Source organism: Lutra lutra, chromosome 5 (genome assembly GCF_902655055.1).
Source record: "Lutra lutra chromosome 5, mLutLut1.2, whole genome shotgun sequence".
In the NCBI taxonomy this organism is placed as follows: Eukaryota; Metazoa; Chordata; class Mammalia; order Carnivora; family Mustelidae; genus Lutra; species Lutra lutra.
The window spans coordinates 109,765,423-109,779,675 of record NC_062282.1 but is presented as its reverse complement, the minus strand read 5'-3'; the positions used below and the strand labels follow the sequence as shown (position 1 = coordinate 109,779,675).

The following is a 14,253-nucleotide window of genomic DNA, read 5'->3' as shown; positions in this document are numbered from 1 at the left end:
ATAACTCCAATCCTTTACTCAATTTTCTGAACTGTATAATCATCTCAACTCTATTTTAAATGCTCTCAAAGTTTCCAAACCTACGTTTCCAGGAAACTCAAATTAAACTTTCTAATAAGGAACCCTCTCAATGTTTTCCAAGCTACCTCACAAGGAAACACAGATTAAATTTTCTAATAAGGATTATTTTGTGATTACATTATCTTAATTTCTAGATTTCCCACTTTAGAATCTTTTTTTTTTTAAAGATTTTATTTATTTATTTGGCAGACAGAGATCACAAGTAGGCAGAGAGGCAGGCAGAAAGAGAGGAAGGGAAGCAGGCTCCCTGCTGAGCAGAGAGCCCGATGTGGGGGCTCGATCCCAGGACCCTGGGATCATGACCTGAGCTGAAGGCAGAGGCTTTAACCCACTGAGCCACCCAGGCACCCCCACTTTAGAATCTTCATTCCCTTAATTTCTTGGTAACAGTGTTCTGTTACCAAATCACAGCTAATAAGCTAATAAGCTAATAAGCTACCACAATATCTAAGAATACAGGATTAATTTCCAAGAATACAGGTTAATACTGGAATCCTGGCTTGTGGATCTAGCTAATACAATAGCTATTTTACATTTAGTAGGTTATTTTTAAAAATAGAATTGAATATCATATTTGTATGTATATCTGTGCTATAATCACCATCTTAGAATATGAACCAGATTAGGTTTTTTTTCCTCCCTTAAACTAGCTGGATCTAATATAATTATTTGACTTTTATAAAGAAATACATACATCAGAATGAATATGACATTATTCAACAAGAAAGAGGGAAAAAAGGGTTGACATTCTGTTAACTAAATATCTTTCATTTTAAATGACTAAATTAAAACAAATTAATTACCTTTTTAAACTATGCTTCATTTTATACTTAATTGACCTTTTCATTGGCCATCTGGAATAATTTGGCTTCTGATCTAAAGTTATTGCACCTTAATTCATGACTGGCTATGTGTTCCATCACATGCATTCTGACTGCATCAATATCTCTATTTTTTCCTGTCTCTCACACACACTTAGCTGTCAAAAACACAATAAAATAGAGGGAGCAATTATGATACCCATGAATACAGTGATAAATCTCTCTTACGAGGAATTTTGGCATACTTTCAAATAATCTGTCATCGATGTGGCAATTGAAACATCAGATGTAACTTTATATAGTCAACTTTCCACAAGAGTTTTTATCCATTCAAAGTTCAGCCAATGGCCTTTACTTCAAAGAGAGGCACACACTTCAGTAAAGGAAGGAGGGAGACCTTTACAAGAGCGATCTTTTGATCTTCTTCATTCATCCCTAGTCGCAAAGGCCTTTCTAACCTCCCCCACCATACCAGTCCAATTTCAGGTCAAGAAAGAAAAGATCAGTGTCCAAAGATTTGCAAATTATTCTAAGGGACAACAAACAAGGAAGAGAAAATTTCCAGAACAATGTCATTGCAAACATACTGAATATCCTTCAAAACCGTTAAATTCCTTCTATAAAACAATGAAAAGCCTTTTTACTCTGCTCAGAGAAATTTCAGTCAGTGCTTGAATTAGTTATACTGATTCTTCTGCCTTTCTCTTTCAACATTTATGTGCCCAAACAAAAACATTCAAATTCTGTGTATATATACACATACACATACATTTTATATCCAAAATTCAATATACATATCATATATATAATCATAGGATGGGTTTGGTATGTTTTCCCTTTGTCCCTATAAAAAAAGGAAATTGCTCGTATCTAAAGTTCTCATTTAGAAAATACATTTATCAGTTTTAAAGGATAGTTATAATAAGAATGTTAAGATGCTCGGGAACCACACTTAAGCAGCCTTCTGGTAAGCCAGCCTGCTTATTCAAATTTAGTCAGGGCATTAGGAAAATATAAGCTGCTTGGTTCATAGCTTTCAGTCTCTGAGGTGGTTTATTCAAGTCACAGAATCATAGAATTTTAATGTTGGAAGGGACCATGGAAATTATCTAGTCCAACGTCTTTATTTTACACATAAGAAAATTGAGATTATCCTTTCTATATGTACCCAGCCAAAATTAAAAGTGTAACTCAATTCAAAACTTCCCTTTATATAGTTTGACTTTCGGCTGCCTGTTAATAAAAAGGAGACCCTATTTCAAAAGTCACAGAAACTTCTGTTCCATGTGTCTTATAATAAAACTGTACTGTGCCCCTTGGGTGCCACCATTGAACTCATACCTGTCTTTAAGAACCTCTAACTCATGCCAAATGAGAAATAATAGTGCCAAAGTCAGTCGGGCTTTAGACCTCTTAAAAGCAAGGCCTCTGGCTTCTTATCCCTAACAACTAGCACAGCACCCAGCATACGGTCGGTCGGTGGTTTCTTTAATGAATGAATGATTGCTCTGAATATTAGTGCAGCAACGTTAACAGAGGAACTTGAGAATCCCTCCTGGGCTAGTTTCAGCTATTTAGTTGAGGTTCGGGGTGTTTATCAGCCCTTGGATTCACAGTGGTTTGTCATCACAGAATTTTACCTGAAGTTCTCACAAGAATAGGTACCACCCGTAAAGCCTTCTATTCTTAAGGCTCTAAAAGTGTACTGGAAACAGTCCAATAGCAGCATGCCTGAAAGAAAACCTGCCATTAACTGAAGACGTTTCTAACCTGCAGAACCATTTGCACACTCCTCCTTCTCTTTCCACTTTAATTTGAGCTTATTTCACCACAATCATACGGTAATTTAAACTAAATGCTGCTGTTTGGAATCCAAACAAGCATGAAAACTTGTTCTATTCCTACGTGCTCCCGGTCTGTCTTCAATTTTCTTAGTTCGAAGGAAGCGTTAGAAATTTAAACATCATACCATCCAGGTGGTCCACGTAGCAGTACACGTCATAAGTTTCATGAGGTGAACGGAATCCGTAGGTCCTGACTCCTTCCTTCCCCATCATATCTCCATAACAGCCTACTCGGGGAGCCCGGATGGGATACCTGGGGAAATAAAGGACGAGTGAGTAGCATTTATCCTTCCTCTCAAATTAATGAATTATAGCCTGTGGCCCCCAGACCTCTCACCTGACAGTCTGATCAGAAAGCCAGCCTGCGTCACACTGCTCAAATCCATCTTCATAGGCGGCATAGAGCTGCTCTGGGGTTGCTATGATGGCTCCAACGTCCAAACAAGCCTTCTGTGCAGCTTCAAAATTCAGAGTATACCTGCTGGTCGCCGCTCTGTAGTGAAACACAACCCCTGCCAAGAGAGCAGCAAGCAATTACGGGCAGGTTCAAATATCCCCCCATACTTCTTGAAGTTTCTTACCAGAGCAATACATCAGATTCATTGCTCACATGGTCAGAGCAATATGATGATCTTTTGTTTTCACTTGGTGTAGCACTACACAAAATTATGGTGATGTGAGGAGCCCCAGAAATGCCATTCATCCAGGTGTCCTATTCTGCTCCATTAAAAAGTTTCCCAGACAGGAATTTTCTATTCTCATGAAGACAATCTAAGAAAAAGATTTAAGCAACTAAATGCCACGTGGTGGATAGTTGTTCTAATTACAGGTAGTATTCACACTGTCATGGGAACACTGGATAACCAAAGTCCTGCAGGAGATACAAAGAGTCAAGGGGGCCACAGGATCAACTTGCCCTACTTCATGATTTTACGCTGGGCCAACTCAAGAGAAGCATGTGGAACACTCACCAACACCACTTCCTCCAAACATAAAACATTGAGATATTTACTTCCAGAAACAATGTACTAAGATGGAAAAGATACTGGAACGTGTATGAGTGAGAAGGCTTATTCCTGTCCCTAATTTGTTCCTTAACCATGTATTGAGTTAATCTCCCCCCAGCATAAAGTGTAATGGATATTGCTTATGTTACCTGATATGAAAGTCAAATTATGTAAAGACTTTAAAAATGCTGGATAGGCTACTAACCACTACCCAATGTTCATCATACTTACCATCTGACTAGCATAACTGAGAGTTTCTACTAAGACAAATAAAATGTATATTTTTTAAAAAGATTCTAGTTATTTATTTGACGGACAGAGATCACAAGTAGGCAGAGAGGCAGGTAGAGAGAGTGGGGGGAAGCAGGCTCCCCACTGAGCAAAGAGCCTGATGGAAGACTCGATCCTCGGACCCCGGGATCATGACCTGAGCTGAAGGCAGAGGCTTTAGCCCACTGAGCCACCCAGGCATCCCTAAAATGTATGATTTTTATCTCAAAGGACTGAAGTAAAGTTCCCAAGACTCCCCTGAGTTGAAGCTAGACATCTTGGTACTTGCCTCAAATTCCACTTTGCTGTGTGTTGGGAGTTGCTGTAATCTAGTGGTTCTTGAACAGTGCTCTAAGGCTTAAGGAATTGTCAAAGAGCTAAGGGAAGAGCAGCTGAGGAGTGAGTGGGGGGTGTGGAGCTTTGGTCCTCTCCCGCTATTTCAACAGGAGCATCTCCATTTTTAACCGGAGTAAATATGGTGACTCATTTCTAAAAGACTTCAAAGTGAGTCAAGGTAATATAACTGGCAAGTCACTGGAAAATAGAAATTGGGGTAACTGGGTCTTATGGATGAGACTTTATTAAGAATTATATTGCTGGGGCACCTGGGTGGCTCAGTCGGTTGACTGACTGACTCTTCATTTCAGCTCAGGTCATGATCTCAGGGTTGTGAGACTGAGTCTGGTGCCAGGTTCTATCCTCAGTGCAAGTCTGCTTGGGATTCTCTCCTTCTCCCTTAGTTCCCCCCACCTCAAATCAATCAGTCAATCAATATATCTACCTACCTATCTTTTTTTTTTTTAAGATTATATTGCCTAGGACCACTTTTATTTTATTATGCTGAATGAATTTGGTTCCCAAGATACCTTCCACTCTCTTTTTTTCCTAGTAATTACCTGGGGATAACAACAGTCTATATCCCACAGCCTGACTTCTAGCTATAAGACTGTCTTCCACATGCTCATCAGTAGATTGTTTCCTTCTCCCAAGACAGGTTTGTGCCAATAAAATGATGCGGGGACAGACTAGCCACGTCAGAGAAAAGACCTCTGGTGAGTGTCAACACAAAAAAGACCTGCACGGTCACCAAGTAGATGCACTGACAATTAACATTCATTTTCCCATTTCCAATACTGCAATGAAAAATTCATCAGATGCCTTTCAGAAAAATTCATACCTCTATAGAACTACTCTAAAATTGCCAGGAAGTTTATATCGTGCTATCTGGTAAGTATGAGATATAGTTTATAATGATCTCTAAGGCTTAAGTAAGAATTTGAATGGTTTTAGATTAGTCTTATGTTGATCAAAGCTTCAAATAGTCCTCTTGGTAATTAAAAATGTTCCATGTCCACTGAACACTGGCAGTAAGGGGGCACAGAGGGGCCTCTAAGAGCAGGGCAGGGAGTATCAGTTGGTATAAATATCTGCAATTGTAAGGATAATTAAAGACCTCATGGGGCTAAGGAGATTAAGTGGAGGATTTTCATTGTTTCAGAGGGGCAAGGGGCAAATCCACTGCTAATTCTTTAATGATGAAAATAGTAAGAAGTTGTTAAACTCCCGTTCGGGATTTAAAAAACATATATATATATAAATTTATACATAGTGTGTATCTACCACTACTATATATATTTATAATTTATTAATAATCTATTTGCTTATACAAGATATAAAGGTAATATACACACATATAAACACACACACACACACACAGAAATAGAACAAAACAGTCCTAGGCTAACTAAAATAAATAATAAAAAAGTTAAAAGAATGAAGAGCCCAGGATATTTTGTGGATGCGTGGACAACATAAAATCTCCTAGATTGGTAGGAGAGAGTAACAGAATCCGAACATAAAAGGATGTACAGAAAATTAATTCATTGCATCTGAAATTCAAAGTATTTCCTTTTGGCTACACAAGAAAGTTTTAATAAAACCCTTTGTATATGTTTCTGAAAGGTAAATATTTTATAGGGAAATGGAGGGATGGAAGAAAAATCCGTTCCATCATGTCTGGATATTAAAATTTTGCTTAATAACTTGCCAAAATATTCTGTTTCCAAGAGCTATGGTATTATGTGTGTACCCAATTAAAGCAATTTTTCTTTGCTTTGTCTCCTAACTTAAATTCAAATGACATATAAACCACCACTGAAAAGGGGCTAAAATGAAAATGCTTCATTGTAAGACTTAATGTATAACAGTTAGTGTATTACCCTTTGTAAAAAATACACTGAATTTTATTTTGTTCCAATTCAAATGTTTATTAAGTCCTAGTCTTTCTAAGGCACTGTGAAAAGTACCATGATACTTATTAAGTGCCTCATTTCTTCAACATAAGTTAAGATGGAATTTATATTTCTTAAAAACTCAAAGATTTTAATAATCATGCTCGGACACCGAGAAAAAAGAAGAAAAGGTAGTGTGTGCATGTGTGTGTGTAAATGTACATACACACATATTGTAAAAAATAAACTGTAGATCAGCCTTTATGGTCTTAAAAAGTCATGGTCTTTTTAATGTCTCAGTAATGAAGTAATAATTCTTGAGCTATTTATCATGTCTTCAGGTATTCATTATTTCCATGATACTGCACTTGACTGTATTGAGTCAGTGAAGTTGCTGTGCAAAAAGTCACCTTCATTGACCTTTGTAGAAATAACAGCTCGTTTTTGGTGAAAGGCATGAACTATTTAAATGACTGATGTTTCTTGCACTTGTTCAAACCCTGAACTATAGTTACTTTGGGTACTGTTTCACAACACTTCTGAACCAGGTATCATGTTACACTACTGTCTTCCAGATCTGGAAAGCCTTACCATCCACCGCCAAGGACACTGTGTCTTGTGTGTCTTCAATCCCATACATGACGTCACAGCGGTACAGACCTGCGTCACTGGCACGCAGTTTGACCATGGTGAGTGAGGCATCACCCACTACCTCGGAATGTGTGGGCACTGACACTCTTCCTTTATAGCCTTGACCAATCTTGATATTCCCGTTTTGGGCTACAAGAACAGTAGTCTCCTTCAGATCTTTCCCATTCTTGTCCAATTCGATCTTAGACCATTTGATTCTGAGAAATTCACTGGAGGTGTTGTAACTGGGTGGTAAGGTAGGCAGGGTTGAAAAATGACAAGGTAGGTTGACTTTTCCAGAAAGGGAGCCCTTGACAGGTGGGCTTTCTTGCACTTTGACTAGAAGAAAGAGAAAATACCAAATTAACAGTCCTAGAAAACTCAGCTGAGTCTATTAAATAAGTGAATGGAGGGGTGCCTGGGTGGCTCAGTTGTTAGGCGTCTGCCTTTGGCTCAGGTCATGATCCCAGGGTCCTGGGATGGAGCCCCACATTGGGCTCTCTGCTCAGCAGGAAGTGTGCTTCTCCCTCTCCCACCACCTGCTTGTGTTCCCTCTCTCACTATGTCTTTCTCTGTCAAATAAATAAATAAAAAATCTTCAAAAAAAATTTATAAATAAGTGAATGGATAAGAAACCCTTGCCTTGGTTGGTTATACCTTCAATATGTGAGGTAATTAGGATGATTTTATAATAAAGAATAGTATACAATTTTAATAATGTTTTACAACAAAGACAGGGATTCATAATGCTCATCTTTATGTACTAAAAATACGGCATTTATTTTGAAGTATTTGTAACTTGGTGTTCAACAGGAACAGAAAAAGTGACAGAATAAGGTGTGTGTGTATAGGAAAGCAAGCAATCAACGGCAAAAGGAGACTAGAATCAGCAACACAGGTTTCAAAGACTGGACCAATGTCAGGAAAAGCAGTTGAAAGGCAAATTTACGTCTACAGGTCAGAAGAAGAAAAACATTTAAGATAACTGCCACATTACCTTAGAGGAAATGAAAATAAAATCCAAAGAGGAAGTAAAAATTTTAAAAATGTACTTCAGTAGACTGGAGCAGGAGGAAGTCTAACACTTGAAGGACCCTCATTTGGTTCAGTGTTTGAACCAAAGGCTTTCATCATAATGACAAATCCAGCTGCAATCACTTTGCAGTGAAACATTACCTCTCAATTATATCCTGGGGGGATATTTTGGTCTGTTCATCCAACCCATGTGAAGTATTATTCAGCACAATGTCTTTCTGTTTAAACCCTTAAACTTTTAGTAAGAAAGAACACCTTGACTGCAATTTAATACTATCACATGCAAAAAAAAAAAAAAATGTTCTTTTATTCTTACAGGAATCCATACCTCTTTCTTTTCTCTTCCCCTTCATCTTCCAGTTCCTACTAATTGGCTAGACAATGTGTTGGCAATAACAATAGAAATTATGTCAATACACAAGCAATCCTACTTCATGAAAATATGATGAACAAGTTAACAGTAGCCTCCAGATGGAGTGAAATAATATTTCTCAATTAACAAAATGACATGTGTCTAACACCTAGTGTGTTAGTAAATGTATTGAAAACACACATCTCAATAGAGACATGCATCAGAAATGATATAGCTGTCAACACAGCACTGAGGATTCAGGTGGGGATATGTCATTTTGAAAATTGCAGGACAATATGGAGATACTATGGAATTTAAGAAAAAAATAATCTCTACTATTAAAGATTGAAATTTAACTTCAAGATGACTGGCCTATAAAACCTTTCATAGGATACAAATAAATCTAAAGTAATCAATACAGTATTTTATTTATCGAATTTGGTAGAAATCACTCACATATTTCTAATTTATAATAGTCATTGCTGTCATGCATTTCTTTGTCATCTTACTAATCTATATATAACTTGTCCCAAAACAGTTTTTTTTTAAGATTTTATTTATTTATTTGACAGAGAGATCACAAGTAGCTAGAGAGGCAGGCAGAGAGAGAGAGGGGAAAGCAGGCTCCTTGCTGAGCAGAGAGCCCCAATGCGGGGCTCGATCCCAGGACCCTGAGATCATGACCTGAGCCGAAGGCAAAGGCTTTAACCCACTCAGCCGCCCAGGTGCTCCCCAAAACAGTTTTTAAGGCACTTAACAAAATTAAATAAAAATAAAATATACTATTAACTGCACTAAGTTCTTCTTTAAGATGTTACTAAGATCATTATCATCCTGGAATATAGTATCAAGGGAACAATTCCATTCTATTAGGTCCTTGGCTTACAAAATAAATTATCTTACTTAAAGCTAACTCTCAGAGTGAAACTAGCCGAATCACCTACTATGGCTGCTCCACTGAGAGGAAGTGACGTTCAAGCTCCCAGCTGGCTGGTTACAGACCTGGATGAGAACACAAGTCTCCTCACAACTAATCAAGGAATCTTTCAGCTTTGGTATTTACTGCATTCTTCCCCTATCCCTAAATTAGTTTTGGTTCCTTTGCAGAGTCTATACCCATCCAATTTCTATCCCATCTTATTTCTATTCCATCCTATTTCTTTAATTGCTATCGGCACTGACAGCTCTCAGTAATTTCATGATCTTTTACGTAAATCTATAAAGTCCACAGGGGGCTTCCTACCTGATGCATAAATCTTTAATTTGGGCCCCATTAAGGAGATGATGACAACACAAAGGTTTTTGTTTTGTTTTGTTTTTCGTTTGCCAAGAAAGGGGTTCTGAGAAGGGAAGGGGTGAGAATTCTATGATCTAAAAATCTCCTAATTTACATTTATGTGTCCTAGGAAATCCCATCTTCCTTCTTGAAGATGAATTATTTAGATGATAAACTTCACCACAAACAAAATATTGCTCTTTTAATGGAGAATAAACAGTTTTGCCACCAACCTCAATTATTATATAAATTATGAGATTCTTTATCACTACCTTAAAAATGAGTTTAAGATAAATGATGTTCAATTCTGTAATATTTATTACTAAATTTTAATTTTTTTCACAATTTTAGACGTATAGAGGCAGAAATGAGAGTCAGTCAAATCTATTCAGTTGTGTGGTTTCTGAGAACATTGCTCAATAACTGTGCTATTATGAAAAAAATATATCAGAACAAAATGATGTCAAAAGGCAAATTTCCCAAGGGATATTTATTGTTCTAGATGTTTATAGATATAAGAAAATTAAAAGCCTCAGTTGGATACAAATATATATTCATGTAGAATCCAATCTTAATAACAGGATTAACAAGAAGCTGTGTGGTCAAGTCTTTTGTGTATAAAATCTTGAGTCTTAATGCACTGGGTCGCAAGAACTAAGTTCACTGAATCTAAATATTTTAAGGAAGAAATTTAGTAGTTCAGAAGATAATGTTTATAGACCATGCATATTTTTAAAAAATGTTACCTGCAAGAAGTTGTCTGAAATTGTGAACAATGCAAGTAATAAAAATGAATGTTAACAAAAACTTCACTGTTCCCACCAGATGGTTTGTGGTCCAAATGAGTATAGTGAGGGAGAAATCTCTGAATAATGAATGATCATTTACCCTTCCTTCTCTGTCAGCAAATTCTGTGGAAAAGAATGATGTAAATTCCATCTACACAATTTTTTTTTAAAAGATTTTATTTATTTATTTGACAGAGAGAGGGAGAGATCACAAGTAGGCAGAGGGGGAGGGGGAAGCAGGCTCCCTGCCAAGCAGAGAGCCCGATGCGGGGCTCGATCCCAGGACCCTGAGACGATGACCTGAGCTGAAGGCAGAGGCTTAATCAGCTGAGCCACCCAGGTGCCCCCCCATCTACACAATTTGACCAAACACACACACACACACACACACACACACACCTTGGCCAAATAAATGTCAGATTGAGAATATGGGAATTTATTACTCTCTCGGGTGATAAATATCACTCTCTTGTTCATTCATTTACTCATAACTGTGCATGTCTCATTTACTGATATTAGAGGAATAGCCAAACAACCAGGTCAACACTAGATAATCAGTATAATAGATATTCTTAAAGCTCAGAGCTCTTTTTACATTAAAATAAAGCCATTAACCAGGGCACAAGGTATCCATTAATGTTAGTTATTGATCTTTTGAATGCCTAGGAATAAATAGAGAAAAGCTTAAGATGACAATACTTGTGTTGACTCATAACAACTTACTGCAGTGTATCCCACTATGACCTTGGCAAATCTGTTTTATGTGGATATGTTTTCAACTCTTACCCGTCATATGAAAAAATTAATTTCTTCTGAAATCAGCCCCTAATTACATCTCTTAATTATGATCACAGATGTGCAAAGAACTTGATTCTTGGCATAAAGTATAATATAGTGGTTAAGAGCATGGACTATGGAGCCTGACTGCCCAGGTTCAACTCCAGGCTTCATAACTAAACTGCTGTGTAAACTTCTATATTAGCTATGCCTCTAAGCCTTTTGATAATACAGTTTCCTCATCTGCCAAATGGGGAGAAGAGAAGCATCTGTCTCATTGGAAAGTTAAGATTCAATAAATTAACTATGTAAAAAACTCAGAAGAAGGCCTGACATGTAGAAATTATTCAATACTGCGAGTTATTATTATTATTATTATTATTATTATTATTATTATTTAAAAATACTATCAAGGAGCTATATCACTAGTGTTTTGGGATTTTCCCCAATGTTTGTGTGAGTTCTTGCTTTGTTTTAAGCAGAAGATCTAAACTATTTTAAGTGTCCCTCAAAGTTCTCCCACTCTTGGGGCGCCTGGGTGGCTCAGTGGGTTGGGCCGCTGCCTTCGGCTCAGGTCATGATCCCAGGTCCTGGGTTCGAGCCCCACATCAGGCTTTCTGCTCAGCGGGGAGCCTGCTTCCTCCTCTCTCTCTGACTGCCTCTCTGCCTACTTGTGATTTCTCTCTGTCAAATAAATAAATAAAATCTTTAAAAAAAAAAAAAAGTTCTCCCACTCTTTTCTCTGTTATTCCTCTTCTGTTATTACCCAACTAAACCAACTCCATTTTCCATATTTCCTTTCTGTGTTCTCCCTTGTCACTGGATGCTATTATTCTTCCCTGCCTGTGACCTTCACCTTCACTTCCCGAAAACACTGAAGAAGATAGTTCCTGGGCTGTTCATAGGTTGGTGGAGCCCAAACTCTGACAGCCATCTTGGTCATTCATATCTCGGTTTAAATGTTACTTTCTCAAACAGGTCTTCTCACCTTCCCTCAACCCAGGCCATTCTTTCTCATATCACTCAGCTTTATTTTCATCAGTCTGAAAGTACCTGGATTGTTAGTTTCCTTCTTTATTGCCTGCATCGTATAACTAGGAGACTGAGTTTAATGAAATCCAGGACAATATATGGCTTGTCCACTGGTATATCCCCAGATACCCATAATGTAAGCTGGCACATAGAAAGTAATCAAACAATATTGTTAGCAAGTAGACATAGGAATGGGTAGGAGAATGCATTGATGAATGAACAGGTGGATAGATAGATAAAATGATACTTAAGTTTTGAGTCTTGAAGAATGAATTGAAGAGGAACTGTAGAGAACAAGAGAAGGGTCTGCCAAGCGGAAGGAATTACATGTCAAAAACCAGGGAGTCTATGGTGAGTGCTGTTAAGTGTGTAAGCCTGATGATTCACAGACCTGTACCTCTGGGGCTAATAATACATTATATGTTAATTAAAGCAAACAAACAAATGTGGGGGGTGGGGGTGGGGGGGGAAGCAACAACCAGGGAGTATGAAAGTCTATGCATGGACTTGCAAATTAGTTCAGAGAGTCTGAAGCATAGAATAAGTGTGAGAAGGAACTGGAAGCTGAGTATGGAGAGGAGCAGATCATTTAAACTCAGGGCAGTATCTTTTCTCATGGACTACAGGAATTTGGAATTATAGAACCTTCATTAAGTAGATATATAATTTAAAGCTGAGAAAAACAGTGCATGTGCACTTACCCAGTTACTTCAAAAGGGAGAGAGAGAAGAGAGAAGAGAAGGGAAGGGAAGAGAAGGGAAGAGAAGGGAAGGGAAGGGAAGGGAAGGGAAGGGAAGAGAAGAGAAGAGAAGAGAAGAGAAGAGAAGAGAAGAGAAGAGAAGAGAAGAGAGAAGAGAAGAGGAGAGAAATACAGGTGTGGGTAAAAACTTGGTTGTCAGCCTGCTCTTTGTCTTTTTTTTTTTTTTTTTTTTTTTGGTCTTTTTGACTTCTCAAACTCTGGCCTCCTGAGGATTTGATAGGCTTTCTTTTCTTTATAGGAAAGTCTTAGAGTATATTGAAGAAGACAGATTTTTAAAATGTGTCCAATGCCATAGGTGAACCCTTTTGCAGTCTAAAAGTAATCTGGGAATTTACTGAAAACCCATTTGCTTCTTTAGCATTCTATTCATTATTTCATTTTGACTGATTTGCTTAAAACCATTTATTAAATAAAAAATAAATATTTCAGCTGAGAGTGTTCAGCACTATAAATCACTAAATAGATAAAAATTAATTCTTTATTCTAGTGGCCCCATATTGCCATTCAATGCCTTAGTATTTATATTTTTATTTCACTAAGCACCAAATAAATTGTTATCACACTCACCTTTAGGTAGTGCATGGGTTGCTATGAAGGTAGAACATATCCATAAGATGCTCTTTATATTTATCAACATCTTGTCCTAGAAATGAAGAAAAACACAAAGGAAATCATAAGCATTCAGGTTTGTGGTGGGCCATAAATCACGTGCTATTTGTGCAGTGTATGTAATAAGAGTACAAGAAGCAGCTCCTCTTAGATTGTAAAAACAAGAGAGAACCTGTAATAGGAAAAGTCATCCAAACACTTTAATTATTAGTTTGACTCTCCCCCAATGCAGTTGTTACCAAAATAACCCCAGAACCCACTTTGGGAACATATAACAATATGCATGCGCGGGACAGCCACAACTGGGTAGGCTGGAGAAAGAACAATTGAGACCACAGCCCAAGTAACTTAGTGGCTAGGAACTGGCACAAAGTGGGAGGAGTGACCACAATGTCTATTTAGAAACAGGAAGCTGGTCACAGATGGAGCAGAAAAAGATGGGGAAGCAAATGGCAGAGATGCTGAAAGAAAGGGATTCGTATCAAATGTAAGGTGGGAAGGACCCTGGTGGTGTCTCCTGCACATGGTATCAAAACAGGGAATAAGGACTTCAGCAGGCTTTTTAAAGCACAGACTCAATTTAGTTTCTTGGAGGCTGAACAAACAAAACAAATGTATTATAAGGAGCTGTTAATTACAAAAAGACCAGTGCTTGCCATGAGTTTTAAAGCAGTCCCAATAGTTCTAGGGGTGAAAAAAGAAAGAAAATACTGTTCTGAGAGTCAAGGAACCCTGCCCTG

At 37.7% G+C, this 14,253-nt stretch overlaps 1 protein-coding gene across 3 annotated transcripts in view; it reads right to left on the bottom strand.

Moving 5' to 3' along the window:
- The window catches only part of VCAN (versican), a 112,152-nt gene that overhangs the window by 86,331 nt on the left and 11,568 nt on the right, over window positions 1–14,253 (bottom strand). For all 3 annotated transcript variants that reach the window (XM_047730414.1, XM_047730417.1, XM_047730416.1), the window contains exons 2-5: window positions 13,472–13,547; window positions 6,846–7,223; window positions 3,084–3,258; window positions 2,872–2,999 (exon numbers count right to left, since the gene is read on the bottom strand). In XM_047730414.1, coding sequence (XP_047586370.1) covers window positions 2,872–2,999; window positions 3,084–3,258; window positions 6,846–7,223; window positions 13,472–13,541 — 751 coding nt within the window. In that variant the 5' untranslated portion in view covers window positions 13,542–13,547. The remainder of the gene's footprint in view (window positions 1–2,871; window positions 3,000–3,083; window positions 3,259–6,845; window positions 7,224–13,471; window positions 13,548–14,253) is intronic.